Genomic DNA, 19,052 nt, shown 5'->3' with positions numbered 1-19,052 from the left:
TAGTACCAAGGCTTAGATAGTTACCTAGAAAGAATAGGAGAATTTTATCAAAAGCTGTTTTAAACCTTAAGTATTTAAAACAATTTTTTAAATGACTACCGTTCTTTGTTGTTATTTATTTAGATATTTAATTTGTGATTATTTAACAACTAATGAAGAAAATTTATGTAAAAAAAAAAATGTTTAACAATTTACTTAAAGATATACGAAATACTGTACTTCAAACCCATACGAGTATATTATATGAATTTATCACATAATTTAAACCCTTTTTTTCTATTGTTTCCAGAGTATCATCCTCTACGGTACATGGGTTCTAGAAAAGCAGTAATTGCATCGACAGAGCACGAATATGATCCCGACAATTGCACTTCTACCACCACGAGAAATCATTTCGATCTTGGAATCAGTAGTCTAATAATAGGAATCATATTCCTATTAATAAGTATTGCTGCGGTCGTGTACGGGAAAAAAACTAACTGTAAGTATTAGGTACGTGTACCTCCCTACACATTATAATGTGCGTTACTATTCCGATCAATTTTACATTGCTGCGAAACGGAATGGAAGCTTTCTGTAACCGTAGCGTAATGAACTTTATGTCAAACTATTGACATAATAAGAACGAGAGTGCAGGGTCTATACGAGTCTAAAAACAGGTCGCGCGTCTTCCGGAGAATTAACACGCAGAATTATCGTATCTAGTTCGTACGTTACGCAATTGACAATAAAGTTCATCATGATTTGTACAGTCAACAGCACATCAAGCTACACATTAACGTTACTTGTTCCGTTGCACTGGAGGCGATTTTCGAACAACAGGTCTCAGGTTCCATTCCCGAGCCGGGAGAAATATTTGTTTGGTCTATATTTATTTCTCTCGTGGGTGTAATTTATGCTTCTCTACCTATGTGTGTGTCCATGGCACCCGCGATACGGGGTTTCCCTAGTGCGGATCTATGAGTGTGTGCGTTTTTTATTTATAACTAATATGTGAACGATATATTTAACAGAATACAGGGGTCATGATTGTTATTTTTTAACTCTATTTATTTAGAGACTTTAATAATCATTGAACATGTCAGCCCAAAACAATACATAAAAAAACATTTAATAGAATCTAAACAGATAAATCAAATTAGGTACTACCTAACTAAACACATATACAAAATCTTCGAGGAAGTGCGGCGGAAGTAGTGCCGCTAAGTTAACTCGGATACAACGGATTGGAATCAACCATTATTCAATGTACCAAAATCAACATGTGCAAATAACCGCACCCTGATAGTTTAGTCATGTTAGTTTAAGCATACGTATCATTTTCCTCATTATTTATTTCGATAAAAAACTTATAGTTAAACGAACAATTTTTAGTTGTTAAAACCGTCACCTATCGGTTACCACCCACAATTCAAGTTTTATAAAAATGGGGCCCTATTTTCGATGTTGACAATTATTTTCTTCGATTAATGAAATTAAATTTTAAATCAATTAACGTTCATTGATATAGGTGGGTTTATATCGTTTAAAAATTACAGTTTTGTTAAAAATGTCTGTGTAAATGCGGATAATGTGTAATGTTTTCCTTGTAAAAACCAGTAATATTGTATTTTTAGTAAGTTCCTGCTTATATACCTATGAATGTATGCACAATGTATGTACCTTCTTAATTATTATTTTAAATTAAGTTGCCCGAGAAACCTCAAAATACACGAATCAAGTATAACTTACGTAACGTACGTTATTGCACACATTACTAGTAATCCGCACTCTTGTGTAACTGGATCACATTTGCGAAATTATCATGCTCAAATGGAAGATTTATAAAATTTCGCATTACATAATTTGTTTCGTATTGTTCGTATTATTTTTATCACTTTCACGTGGTTGAAGTTTGCTAAAAATGTCCTACTTTATTTAAATGCTATCCATATTAATATTTAAAATTTATGCACAATTATTTTAGTGTGCAATTGTGTGCTAAGTTAGTTCGAAAATATTGGCAAGTTCTCCCAGCATGCATATTATATACAGAGTGTTTTTTTAATGGGACAGTATGGGGAAGTCCGAAACCATAAAAGATATAAGGAAACTGTCTTAAGAACCATTAAGTCTTTTTTTGGGAAAATAATTTTGGCATAGTCAACTACGTGAAGAAGTGCGCGCACATGAACCTTATAAGTTCAGGTTCTGACCCCAGATCAGCCAGTGTACAGGGTTGTCACAGATCTCTGTCACTTGACTTCATCCGGTTCTTCGAAAGGCTAGTGCCTCGGGTGAGCCGCCCCGGGTGCACGTACAGTACCTATACTACATACTATTTCTCAGATAGGTACCGGAGCTGCGTATTGCACAACTAGCGGTTGCCACCGCTAAGCCGTTGATTCTGAGTCCACTACCAAATCTCCTCATTGGTGGCGGAGCCGTAAAGCACGCTCACTTTCCGACGTCGAAAAACGACGTCTCTCCAGTTCCCAATAACCTAAGCGGCTGAAAGGACCGAGGGTATCTAGCTTATCCTCTACTAGTTCTCCGGGCTAGTGCCGGAGATGCCAGTCGCAATGTCCTGCGACAATGTCCGGACATAGCTTCCAACTTAAAGGGCAACTACGTGTCCCGCGTGTATCCTCGCTTCAGGCCCTCAACTAGACCGCCACTAAGACGCGCTAGCTGCTCACGAGACAGACGCCCCGGCCACACCCAACCGGGGCACACAAACATGTCCGTCTCTGCAGCTAACCACAAACCCCAGCGAGTCCATACCCAAGTCCGTCCCAACATCTATTGTTTTTTTTTTTTTCTGTTTGGCCCAATGGTTTAAACCAGCCGGTAGAGAATGCCTTATGGCATTAAGTCCGCCATTTGTACTTCAATGTATTGCACAATAAAGTTCAAATAAATAAATAAGACCGGAGTCCATCAGGGACGTCGGCAAAGGCGTATCACTGGCGGAGGGCTTGGCCCAGACGCCCGCTGTACCCTGGTCTTGCCGTCGAGCCCGTAGTCTCTCCGAAAATCCTATCTCTCGGGTCGGTAGATAGGGACAGTCGTCAAGAACAGTCTTAGCATCGCCACCCAAGGTCCCTTCATCAAGGTACAATAAGTATAATTTGGAAATCAATTTAGATATAGTTGGATGGACGGCTAAAGAAAAGATTGCCTGACAGAGAGGTCACCCTGTTGACAGCCGACTACTGAATTTAACAGACGACGATCGAATGATCGACAAAATCGCGTTAATCTTTAGGCACTTGATCAGCAGTAACGGTCGATAAAATCGAGCATATCTGTAGGCACCTAATAGACATTAAATGTGCCTACAGGTTTGCTCGATTTTATCGATCGTGTGCCTACAAATTTGCTCGATTTTGTTGATCGTTACGTTCAATCGATATGATGTTTTGAAACAGAAATTTTGCATACTACGCTTACTACATGCACTGCACTGTCCACTATATAATATCTGCATGGTACTTGCAGCTTTACAAATAAACATGCGGCAAAATGTCTGTCTCAAAACACATATCGATCGGCTGTACCAAGCAAATCAAAAGTGTAGGCGTAAGTGTCGATTGGGTAATCGACATTGTCGATCGACTGTGACCGTCGACAATGTCGAGCTAATCTATAGGCACCCGATCGACGTTATCGATCGATATTGTCGAGGAAATCTGTAGGCATCTATGTTAAGTTTTTAAACCCACCTACCTCATCTCAGTCTCCAGCTGAAAAATAAGCCCTGAGACTATACTCAGCATAAAGCTGAACTGGCTAGCCTTTTCGAGTATTGTTGTGTATTTTAGTTTTTTATAAACAGGCTGAAATGATCATGATGTTGATAATAATAATTATATAAACTAAAATACTGAAATATATAGTTTTTATAATTTATTACTTTTGTTTTTGTGTGTTTTGCTTTTATAATTTATTTCGTATGTTCTTGTGTTTATGCAACGTGTTAACTGATACTGTGTTTGAAATAGTATATTATTGTGAATAGCCGAATAAATGTTTCTTTAAAATATTATCTTTACAATAGGCAAGAAGTATATGAAGCATTTTTTCCTCCTTTTTTACAGGGGGTAAAGGTGAAGATAATACTATACACAATGACCAAAGACCATCTTCAACAAATTGTAATGGCACGAGACAACAAAACGGTGAACAAAAACCACTTCAAAGTCAGAAATATCAAATAACTGATAACGAATCTCTTACTGCTACAGCAGCCGTACTGCGGACTACGACCGACGACGATTGAAATTTTAAAATGGTTTGTTAATAAGCAAATTATTGTTTAAATGTATCTTATTATCTTGTGTCGGTGTAGTTTAAACTCATTATGGTAAACGTTTTGATTGCATTGATCATAATATGCTTCTGAAGATATTGCTGGTAACTGGTGTCCATAGTGGTTTGCAACGACGGTTTGCGTCTTATAGAGATAATAGTAGCCAGGCAGTTGTTTTGTGTGGAAGTTAAACAGACATCAACCCCGTCTAGTGTTCCGCAGGGTTCTATTCTTGCGCCATTATTATTGCGTTATTCATCATCTTTATTAATAACAAAAAATCGGATTTAATTTATTTATTATTATTATTATAGGAAATGAAACTATTTTTCCGGATTTAAATCGCGTATATTTGTTTTTTAAACAAACCGACGTTTCGGGCCCTTTACTGTCCCATGGTCACGGTTGACTGAGGTGGTACAGTCTTCAACCAGTTATGTCTAATATTAATGCAAACCACCCTATTTTTTCACTATAGTTACAATAGTAATTAATTAATTACCTTATAAAAATTCATTCAATAAAAAAATTTGTAAAACTTAATGTAGCGTAAATTGGAATGTTTTCTTTGTAAAATTAAAAATAAGGTAATTAATTAATAACTATTGTAACTATAGTGAAAAAATAGGGTGGTTTGCATTAATATTAGACATAACGGGTTGAAGACTGTACCACCTCAGTCAACCGTGACCATGGGACCTGTAAAGGGCCTGAAACGTCGGTTTGTTTGAAAAAACAAATATACGCGATTTAAATCCGGAAAAATAGTTTCATTTCCTATGTGAAACAATCGCGAAAACCTAAGAACTCGATATTATTATTATTTTTTAACGTGAGACAATTAATACCTGTATCGTTTCGTGACTGCAAAATTTACATTACAAATTAGGTACTTTTAGCACGTCCTAGCTAATAGAAACTAAACAAACAGTGATATAATTAAAACATCATAACTATTAAGTACAACTAACTCAAGCGTGCATAATAAAATAATGTATTGTTAAAAACGGTGTTATTAGCGGCCTGTCATAATATCACCTAAGTCATTAGGAAGATGGTTTAAATTGGTACGGAGCTCTACCAAGAGCGCTGCTTCGATATATACTAGTAAATAAACAGTGAATTTTCCTAATAAAAAAAAAATAGCGATAGATCGTGCTGCGTGGACTGTTGTGATCAGAAATGGGCAGTAGATTAAAAACCCAATCAACCCACCCGGAGTTTAACGGGGTATTTACCCAAAGCGGGTTTTAACCCCTTTCTGCCCAATCGTGGGCGGAAACGGAGAATGCGAAATTGGTATAATTCCACACTTATTACAAATTCCTCGATGTAAACACCATTTTTAAATGAAAAAGAGACGAATCCATAAGGGCAGGTAATCTTATGGATTCTCACTACTAAGGATGCATTTACGATTCCATTTTTATTAAGAACGATTCAAATGCATACCGATTTTTGTACCTATCGATTTATATCAATGCGATTTCAAGCGAACCGATTAAATAGAAAGGCACATCGAATCATCTAGGAAAGCAATAAACATTTAATCATATATTTGCATAAAAACTCAATTTAGGTGCAATGGATATATAGTTGTAAAATTTAAATGTTTTTGTCCTCGATTTCTATTTTGACCCGATTTAATCCTGACGTTAACAAAGCGCCGCGTTAAAACCCTTGGGGAATCCCCCATCTCTGATCGTGATGCGTGATGAAGTTATTGTTTTTAAGGATATGACTTAAACAAATCCATCAGAATTGAAAAACGGGAAAACCTAACCGTTAGAGCGGTTTCATACGGCGGCTTTTAGCAGCGCGTCTACAGCGATTCAGTCGCGATGTAGTAGCGAAGCAGTGGCTAATCGTCTACCTTTACACACATGCGCGAGACATTGGGTGGGACTCATCACATTTGTTTACACGGAATTGCCTTGAGTAGGTCAGAAAAACCGTTATATCCAAGCAATAAGAGTGAAAAAGACTCTTGACAGACACAGATTCTTACTCTTGACTTTGTGCAACTTTGTTATCCATAGCGCTACTATACAGCGCTGTATCTATATAGCAGGGTTCTTTATCTTTTTCTAGTCATGAACCCTTCTCAAAATTTCAGAGTCCGTGGACACTTTCCGAAAAGATGAAGAAAGGCTCGCGGGTTGCCTTGACCACAACATATAGTATACCAATTTTTATATAATAATAAGTAATAATAATATATCTTTATTGTTTCTCTCACAAAGTCTTAGTATAAATACAAAAACAGTGCTTAATTATCTAAATAGTACAATATTTAAGTCTGTGTGAGAGACTGGCATCCGTACTAGGAGACCTGTATTACAGATCACCAGCCCCTCCACACTCCGGACCAAAAGCAAGTACAGCTTACTTATACTTAGATAGTTACATCAAGAAATGACTTTATTAATAGACTTAAGGCGCGAGGGTGTGGATAAATGAGTGTGTGCATGTGTGTGTGATGGTGTGTATGTGTGTGTGAAGGTGTGTGCGTGCGTGTGTGTATTTGCGTGTGAGTGTGTGTGTTCTGTGTGTGACATAGAGTGTTATTGACTATGTAAGGTGTATACAAAACCCAATTTACCTAAATAATGAAATAACCATATTAATTTTGTATTAATTATTTTAAGTTGAGATAATTCACAGATTTTAAGATTAAACATAATTTAGATTTTATTTTAAGTTGGAACAATTAAGAGATTTTCAGATTCATCATAACTTAGATTTTTAAGCCAACTAGTGACAACTCTTTTACAGTTGAATTTAGTGAGCGAGTATATTTTAGTTGTTTTATTTATTTTATTATATAAATACCCGCCTAGAAAACCGAAGAATCTATTCGAAAAAGCTGTGGTCCAGCGAGTAGAAGAATGACATACTTTATATTTCAAACGTTTGTTAACTATAATAATATAATGTATACTTTGTCATGTTAGGTAGACGCGCCATGTATCTTTTTTTTCTTTTACTTAATTTGTTTTTGTTTTTAGTAATACAATAATTATAAATAAGCGGAAGGCCCCTAGGTCAAGGCAAAATAAAATTAAATATTGCTCAACTATGGATAAATATAATTGGTAAACAATATTATCTACCTAGCTCATTCCCAAAAGGTATAGAGACTGTCAACGTCTGTCCAAGGTGCTACAGTATTGATGCTCTTCGATAATATTCAACACTAAAACAAAACACAATCTATCAATACATAGTGTTTTGTTTTGAAACATGTACCTAATTGCTGTGAATGTTCTTGTCTATAGATTGAAGTCAATTGTCATTTTTTTTTCATTTTAATTTCCTTACTGATTTGAATGTCGCGTTGTTGATTTTGCGTTCTCGTCTTTTATTTCGTAAAGTTTATTTGAAATATTCATTGAGAAATAATTAGGGAAAAATAAAACATTGTGAAATAATTTTATTGACTATTTTTTTCTATTTTTTTATTCCTAACATACGGTTGTAAGATTGTAAATAAGTAAAGACTAACAGACAAGGTGCGTTTTTTAAATATTCGCCCTGTTGAGGAACCACTATGGGAACGATTTACCTACATATTACTAAGTTATATTATTTGATAACCCTCGCTTGCAATGGATGTAACGCCGAAATTATAATATGTTAATCATCACAAATATGTTTCATAATATAATTAGGGTTTCGTTTAATAAATAATGAATAGAATCAAGGTTATTTTACAGAAATGGATGTTAATAAAAATGGAAGTATATTACTTAGTCAATCCGCGAATCCAAGGTTCAATAGTGCAGAGTAGCTGCGCGTGTGTTGATTTTTTTAATTAATACAAAGATCTAACACTAAGGAAAATTCCTTTGATCCTGCTGGATTTGAACCGCGGTATGCTGAAGGCGCTGGTTCAAATCGAGCCGGATCGAAAGAACTTTTCTTTGTGTTCGATCTTTGTATTAATAATTTTATAACAAACTAGTGGAGTAATTTCACAAAAAAAAAATAGAATATCATGGTACTAAAACGTCGCGGTATTCAAGAAACTTAATAATAGTATTTCTATCATGCAATAAATTTACGATTCTTCCTCCACATAAAATTCATGAAATAACTAACACAAGGGCAACTACACAGTCACAAACAACAACTCAAGTTGCTTCAGCCGAGTGTGGAACAATCAACAACTCTTGATGCCTGGGGTTGAAATACATACCTACGTGTCGGATATAGTTTTGATGTCTTTTTTTACTCTTTATTTATTTAGGAGCTTTGATCATTATTGAATACTTCAGCGTATTAGCATAGCTATACAAAGAGGCAACGCTGCCAACTTCTTGGGCACCTTGCAGCGGGGACCCAATTTTGTTCATTTAATTTAAGTCCAGTTTTAGTTGCTAGTATTTAAGTTTTTATTGTAATTTATACCTTAACTCGTTTAAATTGAAATAAGTAACTCCACTCGTCAGCCCCATTAGAATAATAATACAATGTCATCAAGAAAACACTTAACACATTCGCGCGAGTTAAGTAATCTACTATGCCCTAAAAATTTATAAGTGATGTAGAACAACGTACTATTACGTCGTTTAATTTATGTTATTTCATCGTAACTATTTGGCCACACAAAATCTTATTAGTGACCCACTGGTCACTAATGGCGGCAGGAATCGAAGGTTGTGGTAAGGTTGGCCCGGAGCCAACTGCCCCCTCTATTTTCACAATTATAAAAGTAGTTAGCTCGGGAGGGCTCGGCTCGATTGTACACTCCTTTGTATTCTTCAGGATATCGTATTCTCTAATAAAATAAAAATCATTTTGACTAGTTAGAGCTAGGCCGCGCTCGCTGCTGCCCCCATTGCTGTGCCGGCCGGGGCCATGGCCCCCTCTGCACCTCCCACGCTACGCCACTGATAGTGACGTCATTGCTCTACGACATATCAAAATAATAAATCTCTTGCGACACGCAGTATCGAAATTTCACAGGATAAGTAATCACTACTCACACATACCCACGATCGCTGGCAACGTGTTGTCGGACGGTTTATAAACGTCAACGTTTATTGACGGCACTATCATTTTAATTTACATTTATTTATTAGCCTGTAAAGGAAACGTTTGCATTTATGCATGTACAAGAAAAGTACAATACTCGCGCGAATGTATTAATAAAATCCAAACAGATAGGTAAATAAAAATTCTTATTAATGATTTTTTTTTAAATTAAACTGTATTTAAATGACACAATTTTTTACAATGTAAATGATTATATGAACACGACATGAATTTAAAGCTAAATTGAAAAAGTGTTTCTGTCTCATGATCTGTATTTTGTACTGAGTAATTTTAACAGAATTAATGTTATTATTGTAATAACTGCCTCGGTGGCCGAACGGTTACCATGCTGGACTGTCACACACAGGTCCCAGGTTCGGCCCGAAAATATTTGTATGGCCTACATTTATTTCTCTCGTGAGTTTGGGTGTAATTTGTGGTTGTCTGTGTGTTTACCATGGGTTTACCTAGTGTGGAGCTATGTTGAGTGTGTGTACGTTATATTTCATAAATTTTTGTCATGTCGCACTATTAATACAATAGTGTATTTTCTCAGAATCGACGAAAAGCTAATTACTCGCTTCCCGTGAAAGATCTGTGTAAATTTATATATAAGTTATTTCCTACTTGCCAACTACACATATATAAAAATAAAAGAGAAAACATAGTTTCATATTTTTGAATAAGGACTATTTTGACCAGAACTAGCTCACATAAAGCGTGTCTCATTTTGAGTTAAGTAGATATGTTTTAGTTGTTTTTTACAATATTCTAACGACGTTTTTATTGATGTGTAGAGTATCAAATTTTATGTTCAACAATGGTTCAATCTTCAATTTCACATATTTTGATTATATTTATTAATATTTTGTTATAACACTATTGTAATAGCAGTGCGATGTGTATAGAGGAGTAAAAATATAGATTACATAAGTTTGACATTCACATGCTTATTTTGGAATGTTTTTGACATTGTTATTTTTGCTGTATCGATCTCGACATGGTTATTAGTACTATTCTTTTTTACAGTTTCTAATTATTAATACTTTGAATATTATGCGATCACACTAATCATATTTACATGTTCTTTACAAAATTGGTTGAAGTAGCACTGTAATGTAGTATTTAAGACCTAACTGAAATCAATTTATTGTATCTACTTTCACAAAGAAATATATCTTTATCTACCTAACCAAACATGTTGGATGTTGGATTTCGCCTTCCACGCGTTTACGTAATGCATTACATTCGTATTGGTTCCGAGGGGTCTACTCTCGATCTCCGTCCGAAACAATTACTGCCAAGTAAGCAATACTTGACCAAATGAAAAGACGCGTGATGCGAATGAAGCTTCATACTGAATACTTGTCTTTTAATTTTGTCGAATATTACTTATTTGACAGTAATTGTTTCGGACGGAGATCGAGAGTAGACCCCCGAATCCGAGACAACAAACCTAGAAAACTCTGAAGCACTTCGGATGTCGCTTGTGCACTAAGTCCGATACGAATCCGAGAAAATACGAATATCGCTTACTGTGACACTTCGGACACCTGTGACATTTCGGACCGTCATTTTCTCGGATTCGGAACGATACGAATCGGACGTAGTGCGTAATTGTAATTCACGGAGTAGCTAAGTTACGTACTTCCATTTTTGTTGTATTGTTTATTTTTATATTCACTCACATGTTTTTTTTTATTTCTGTGTTTAACTAATCTCTATGTGATAGTTAAGTGCCTAATGTGCAATGCTTTTAAATTTGTGTGATAATGCTTTAAACCCATTATCACACAAGTACCTTAGTATAAGTAGGTACACAGGGTTGTTTATAAAATACTAACAACCTTGTAGGACTAGACTACTAACATAAGCAACAACTTTTGCTCCAAGAGTGCATATAAAACTTACTTAATAAATTTACCAGAAATAACTTTCTTATACAGGGTCAAGAGCGCGTCAAGCTTGACATTTAAGATTTAAATCCAACTCTATACCGCTTAGGATAAGAATGGTCCAAAGTACAAAGTATCAAGCTTGACTGTACTATTGAACAGTTTTAGATCTATATTTGACAGTAAGGTAATATAGGAAGTTCAAGCGTGATAACATCCTCTCCGACGTCTCCCGCGTTTAGCACAGAGTTATCACCGTTTATTAATAAGCTACACGCCTGTCCACAACAGTTGCAGTGCCACTCAGAGCTTTAAATCGCAAAGATCTGAGGCGCACTCCCACTGCGCCCCTCACCCTGAGACATAATTAAGTTGACAAGTCCCGTGTGCCTGTGATTTCACCAGCACCGTTCTCCTTACCCTTCAAAACCGGAACGCCGTAATGTTGACGTTATGGCTTGGCGACAAAAATAGGTAGGTAAGGTCACGAACTCTTTCACAAGGAGCTCTATCTAGTATTTATATGGTCTGTGAGCTCTACTGCTACTAAAAATTATTTTTGTATGAAAGTCAAATCCGACGAATTTGTAAACGTCATGGAACAAAAGTTGTTGTATATGATGTAAAATGGGCGCATTCATTATCCTACATTGCAGTCCGCCTACCTGTCCGCCGCGTAATGCAGGACAATGAATGTAGTCTCAGCGTGCAAGTCATCCTGCAATCTTGCAATGCGTCCTGCGAGACTCCATACGTGGGCCATATGCAGGATAGTGTGTGAACAGTCTCCTGTCTGCGCGGCGGACTGCCATGCAGGTAGTGAATGGGCCGTTTTAGTAATACAGTACTGCAAGGTCGTTAGTATTTTACAAATAACCGTCATTATATAATTCTATAATCAGCAATGTTTATTCGTAATAATTCACTATTTGGCTTGACATGTGTAATTAACTTAGTTTTTAATGTCTTCATATATTGAAGTTTTTTTATTATTATTGGTACAAAGATCGAACACAAAGAAAAGTTCTTTAGATCTGATTTCACGCGAACCAGTGTCTGTTGCCATGCCGAGGCCACCACTCCTAACTGTGTAATGTTTGGAGGTATCTACTAGTGGTCTCCTCTTTAACGATTTCTTCTTAACGAAGTTAGCACCACTGACTATGTGCTCAGGCCACACAGGGGCGGCCGCGGAAGCATTCCGGGCGTGTGAATTTTACGAGTTCATACCCTGCCACACTGAAACGCCCGGAACGGGATTGCCATCCGCCATTGCCATAACAGTTTGGTGTATACGACAACTCAAAGTCTTGGAGGATAATGCCTAGTACAGAGCGCCCTAGTTCATCACTCGCAAATGGATTCCTTATAAGTACCTATAATAATCTCAGTACAGAGTTCTAAAAAAACCGACCTCAAAAGTTCGTGGAATGACATCTATTTGCCAAGTTTCATTAAAATCAACGGAAACTGCGCGAAATCGGATTCATCCCCTAGTTTGCCACCCTTAGAGTTGGAATATTTTCTTAAAATTTAAGTGGGGTCAGTACTGAGATACCTTCTTTCCAACAAAAAAAAAAGAATCATCAAAATCGTTCAAAATGTTGGAGTTATCGCGTAACATACATAAAAAAATACTGTCGAATTGAGTGCCTCCTCTTTTTTTTGGAGTCGGTTAAAAACAGAAATACAACCAGATTACTCATAAATTTCAAACACATTAATTCACTCCTTTAATTGCGTTAGGGTACGTAGGTACTAGTTAATTTACCCTGAGAACATACAGTTATTTAAGATAACATACGAATTTCTTTATGTGTTTGTTACAGACATTCGTATTTTATGCCATCAGCCAATTTGTAAGACCTGCTGACTCGGTCATTGTAGGTCAGTTGGTTAAGAGCTGGTGGCCCCGGGCATGGCGATAGATACTAAGACTCCAGTAAGATCGAAGGAATTTTTCTTTGTGTTCAATTTTTGTGTTAATAATAATAACGAACTAGTGGACTATTTTTACAAAAAATATTAAATGTATTTACATTTTTTTAGATATAGTAAAACATCATGAATACTCAATAAATAAATATATTGCAGTTTTTTTTTTACAATACTCGGCAAATTAAAGCTGCTACTGTAGGTCCTGTCGTTATTATGATGAGTACAGAGTTCTCAGTAGTAGTATATAAGTACTCTTAGCCTGTCCGCAGTTGCAGTGCCACTCGGGTTTTTAAATCGGAAAGATCTGCGCCTGCGACACCCTGCGACATAAGCTGACAAGTGCCATGTGCCTGTAATTTCACCAGCACCCTTACCCTTCAAAACCGGAACTCAGTAATGCTCACATTAGCACTTTGCCCCAGGAATGGGTAAGGTGGCAGCAATTCCCTGGACAAACTCTTTCACCAAGTAGCTCGAATACTACAAAAAAATCTTGCTGTAACAGCAAAAAGATTAACCATAATGGCTGTACATAAGCTATCAAACGTTCTTTAGAAATATTATACAGGAGAATTGGAAGAAAAAATCTTAAAAAAAAAACATTTAAGCTTCATTTACTCCTTTGCGATAGAACAGTAGGTACGGTGCCAAGCTCCAATACTGTGGAGTCCCTCCACAGTCTTGGAATTGATTTTCAACTGCTTCACGGAAACAAATTGTTTTCCTTGCAGATGTGAGAATTTTCTTAATTGCAAAAAGATGTAAGGCAGCATTGTAAATTGCAATTTCGATCGATTTATTCACCTACTTTTTAACATGTAAAAGTAGCGGTGTAAAATGAACTGCCTTGCCATCATCGATCGCATTTCTTCACTAAGTGATCAGCTGTGTCGCGGTTGTACCTACAGAACAATAAATAAAGTAGAAGTGTTTACGTAGGCGTAACACGCGTGCCAATAGTAGGTACGCGGAGTCCCACATACCTACTCGATGTCAGTCTGCCATTTTCGCTTTTACGTTATGGTCGGTCACTTATGTCACGCAATACGTCGAAAATCGTAGGCAAATGTCTTATTTTGGTCAATAGTTTGGAATGCAAAAATTATAGTCGCACGTTTACACGTTTACCGGGGCAAATCACCGTGGGTAATGTTACCATTACCCACGGTGATTTGCCCCGGTAACACTATCCATAGTGGTGTTTCATATCATAGTTACTGCCGCAGTTAGTTGAAAGGGCGTATGTGACATTTTTTCAAAAATTTTATTATGTGTACTGCCGTGATCAGTAAAAAAAGGCTGACTTGTCACTATTTTTCCTTTTTTTCTCGGTGGATAAGGTATGAAGTTACCGCAAGAGAAGAGTAGATATTTTTAATTTCATTTCTTTAAAGCTTTAAACATTGTTTTCTCGGTTTTGAGTTTTTGTCACATGCGCCCTTTCAATTAACGGCAGCATGTTAATTCTAGAAAGAAAAATTAGAACTTCGATTATTTGTCGCAGTAGTAAGTGACCATCGGTCTCCTCTTGGCTGATCTTACAAAAAGTTAATATGGCTGATTTATGCACTAAGATTGTACTATAAGCTAGTTTTTCCTGCAAATGTAAGTAAGCAATGAATTTAGCTATCTGCTGGAGCTCAGGTTTCTGACTGTTGACGTAGTTTGCGTTACACCATTGTATCCATCTTCTGATGGCTGGTAGAGTTTGTCATGGTAGAATGCCTCCAGGTAGAGTTTAACTGACACAATTTTAGTTGTGATAGGCACAAAAAGAAAATATTAAAAAAGCAAAAATAATTTAAGCACTTACCAAAATCAAATCTAGTGTTACTGCCTGAATTACGCGCACACACTCGAATCGACATAACCGGTGTCATTACAAACATTTGGAGAGTGTGCGAATAAAATACAAGAAAAAAACAATCTCTCAGAGTGTGAAGTGCACACATCCAGTCAGCCAACAACATTGTAATATGAATTGTGGAATTGACGAGTTACATTACATTTACTTTGAGATAACTTCAAGTCGGGTACACATCGCCCTTTCTTAACTACTTTTAGTTTATCTTAAAATAAAACTTTTTAAATTCGCCGTTAATTAACTTTCGCGAAAACACACGATCAACACAACTGTCACCGCTAAAACACATATTTGTTGAATTATGACACTATGTCACAACAAATTATATGAATAAAGTAAGAAAACCACATAAAAATCAATTACTTTACAAAATTAAATAAGGTTACACCGGTTACAGCAAAATTATGGCAAATAAAGTTCAAACTTACGAAAAAAAGCTGGTAAAATAGGACGTGCCAAAATTACATAGTAATAGCAAAACAAAACTACTATCACATTTCATCGTATAATACCACTTCGCGCATGCGCAGTACCATTAGCGAGCCATCACATATCGCGTAGGAAGACTGCGATTTACATGAAGAACTTATAGCTTGCTTGTTTTGTTTGTACTCGTTTTCAAGCATCGGCCTAGTCGGCACGTACTGGATTTTGTGTCTTTCCTTTGATTTTGAAGTATGAAAAATTATGTCTTGTTTGTGTGCGTCTCATGTAAGTATGTATTCATGCGGAGTTCTCAGACGATATTTTACACGCGTCGTCGGCTAGATTTGGTTCGGTTCGCTATTGCAGACAAATTACTCAGTACTTTGTTGATTTTGATTTTATTTAATGCAGGACGTTTTGGGTGCCATAAAATAATGACCTCTCGCGCCAAAGTGCGTTGACCCGTCTATGGTGTAGTGATTACAATGATAGGCTCTTGTTCCGGTGGTGGTGGGATGGATTCCCGTAGTTAATAGCCTACCTCCATACCAAAACGGGTGGCACACGCAGTCGCAAAGAAGTCCCGCAAGTCTTTTGGCGGCAAAACCAGTGTTGGGCGTTAATCAATTAAATTTCAATCAATAATTCAATCAGATTAAAAAATCAATTCAATTGAAATCAATTGCGCAATTGATTTAATTGCAATTGATTGAATATTATGTTCTTAGTTTAATGAGCAATATAGTTTTTTTTATAATTTTTGTAAAAAGGAGATTGTAGGTAGTTTATATGAATTTGATATTTATGCATGTGGGTAAACTGAATAAAGTACAGAACAAGTTAAAGTAGTCTTGATCCAGAACTGGCGTTTCATTGTTGCTCCCAACCAACGAGTACGTTGACAGGAAGCATGACATCAGAAGTCATTCCCAGAACAGGATGTTCCAGAATTGAGTCCTGCGTCGATATCAATGTCTGGGAGAGCCATCTAGTCCCTAACCTGGTGGAGAGCCTATACACGCTGTTACTGGCCTCTTTCTGTATGAATAAATGCAAGGGAGTCAGATTCAGCAATGCATTTAGGGCCGCTCCAGGTGTAATGGACATGGCTCCAGTTGCTAGCAGGCACGCTGTAGACTGCCCAATGCGGCAATAGTGGTTGTTTGACTGACTTTGCCACTCCAAACAATAGAGGCATAATATGTTTGATCTAGGGTTACCCCGAAGTATTTAACTTCTGCGGAAAAACTCACAGCCCTGGCACCAAGGATCGGTTCCACTGGCTTGAAATGACGTTAACTATGACAATATTAATGATACCCTTTTAAAGGTAGTTTATTTGTTTAATATTAACAATTTATTGCTCAATGCCAAAAAGACAAAGTGTGTCAAATTTGAATTACCTAATGTAAAATCGACTAGCCCAATCATAGAAATTAATGGATAACTTTTCAGTTAGAACTAGTTAATAAAGCTATCTTCCACATACATCTTCTTTGGCCAGCAGATCAAGCTCTGCTGCATACACAGTCTGTAGAATACGTGAACTTACCGATGTTGCTACTGCTAGATTAGTTTACTTTAGTTACTTCCATAGTATAATGTCCTACGGGATTCTCATGTAGGGTAAAGCGGCAGATATACAAACCATATTTGTGTTGCAAAACCGAGCAATTCATTCTATGTACCGTTTAGGTTCTGGGATTTCTCTCAGAGAAAACTTTACGGAGACTGGTATCATGACTGTGGCGTCACAGTACATTTACTCAAATATTTTGTATGCCCGTAAAAGTATACATAACTTCGTTAAGAAAGAAGATATCCATAATATTAACCTTAGAACTAAGTCCAAACTCATGGTACCATATTTTTGTTTAACTAAGGTAAATGATTCTTTTATGGCGAACTGTATACGTTTTTACAATAAGATTCTGGAGCATATATTAAGTTTACCATTTCCTAAATTTAAAACTTATTAAAAGTATTTTAATTGAAAAGTCATATTACAAAATTGTAGACTATGTGTTAGATAAAGATGTATGGAAAGACATTGTGACTCTAGATTCCACACAAATATGATTCAAAACGTATTTTATAGCATTTAATTTTTTTTGGAAAAGAGCAATCCCTAGAGTTTCTTGCTTGTTCTTCTCAGGGAGGTCAGCATAGTGAAAGAGAAGTAGCTTAAAAAATGATGTTTTCAAGTGTAAAAATTTTACGTATGGAATAAACAATTATTTGACTATGACATTGAAGAAGGCCTCTCGGCACCACGAAGTTTGCAAAATATACCTGTCCTAAAATGTTTTGTAATTGCTTCAGATTGCATTTTCTCTTTTCTAGTACCTTTAATATGGTATTCATTATTTTTGTTACCTTTCCTTTTGACAGAAACATTCTGTTTGACTTGGTGTTGTAAGTAACTCCGAGGTACTCCAGCTGCTGACTGGGGACTAATAGACATTTTGAATAATTTATTTCCCAACCCAGTGATTCCAAAAGGCTGACCTCCGAAGTCTGTGAGATCAGTTTACACTGGTCCTGGTAGATCAATACGAAATTGTCTAGATAAACTAGACCTCAAATTCCTCTGGCTTGAAGGATTTCCGCAATCCAATTCATTAGCGCTGCAAATGTAAGAGGAGCAGACACTAGGCCAAAAGATAGAGCTAACATATTAAGGAGTTCGCCGTTGTATATCATTCTCAGATAGCAACAGTGGGACTCTACTATTGGAATATGAAAATAGGCATTGGAAATGTCAATTTTCACCATCCAATCTTGAGCTTGAAGGAATTCGGGTGCTGTGGTTATGAGATAAAAATTGAAAATGTTTTGTTCTCACAAATCTGTTCAATCCCTGAAGATCGAAAATAGGGTGGAGACCACCACTGTTTTTGGGTATACAAACATGTTTGACAACAAACTGGGACTCACCTGCTTTGGGCATTCTAAAACCCACTGTTCCTTCAACTTATTTATCATTAGTGTCAATTCTGGTGAAACTTTTCTTGCATAACACTTTATTAAAATAAGGGAAAGGTAATTTATGTAGGTAGCTTGCTATATTGGTATGCATGCTCCCGAGATTATTTTCATAATAATGTTGTTTGCACCCAGTGTTTTCCATGCTACTAGAAATTCCTGCAAACATCCACCTCTGAATCTGTGACTCATTTCTTGCCTTTGTTGAGATGAAAGCAATTAGAAGGTGCTTTGAAATCTTTCTTAGGGAAATTCTTATTATTGCTCGATTGGAATGAGCCTCAGTTAATTTGAGGAGTTTGGTATGAAGTACAATGGGGTGGGTTCAGCAGGGTGTTTCTTTGGCATTGGTTTGCTATCATTAAGGTATGCATATTAAGCCAATTAGTTGTACCTCCCAATGATTGAAGGACTGGCATTAAACTGTTATGATCAAATAGATGCTCAGCACTAGTACGTAATTGTCTCAAGGTACTTTTCAAATTTTTATTAAGTATCTCAGAAATTATGCACTCCCTTCGAACTTCAATACATTCCACTCTTTTCCCACATACAACCTGCAGAAGTTGCTCCACATATCTATAATTATATGAGTTTGGTCCAAAAGTAGACATTA

General features: G+C 36.5%; 1 protein-coding gene across 1 annotated transcript in view; it reads left to right on the top strand.

Annotated features, from left to right (window-relative positions):
* LOC113225887 (cell cycle control protein 50A-like) overlaps positions 1-8,610 on the top strand; it is a 29,590-nt gene extending 20,980 nt beyond the window's left edge. Inside the window, exons 8-10 of the mRNA XM_026458349.1 lie at positions 290-481; positions 4,080-4,302; positions 5,141-8,610. Of these exons, the coding sequence (XP_026314134.1) occupies positions 290-481; positions 4,080-4,261 (374 nt within the window). The 3' untranslated portion in view covers positions 4,262-4,302; positions 5,141-8,610. The remainder of the gene's footprint in view (positions 1-289; positions 482-4,079; positions 4,303-5,140) is intronic.
* Positions 8,611-19,052: the final 10,442 nt, after the last annotated feature.

This window comes from Hyposmocoma kahamanoa, unplaced genomic scaffold (assembly GCF_003589595.1).
Source record: "Hyposmocoma kahamanoa isolate Upper Pololo Valley unplaced genomic scaffold, ASM358959v1 180, whole genome shotgun sequence".
Taxonomy (NCBI): domain Eukaryota; kingdom Metazoa; phylum Arthropoda; class Insecta; order Lepidoptera; family Cosmopterigidae; genus Hyposmocoma; species Hyposmocoma kahamanoa.
Note: the sequence above shows the minus strand (reverse complement) of the source record. Positions and strands in the feature narration are given on the sequence as shown.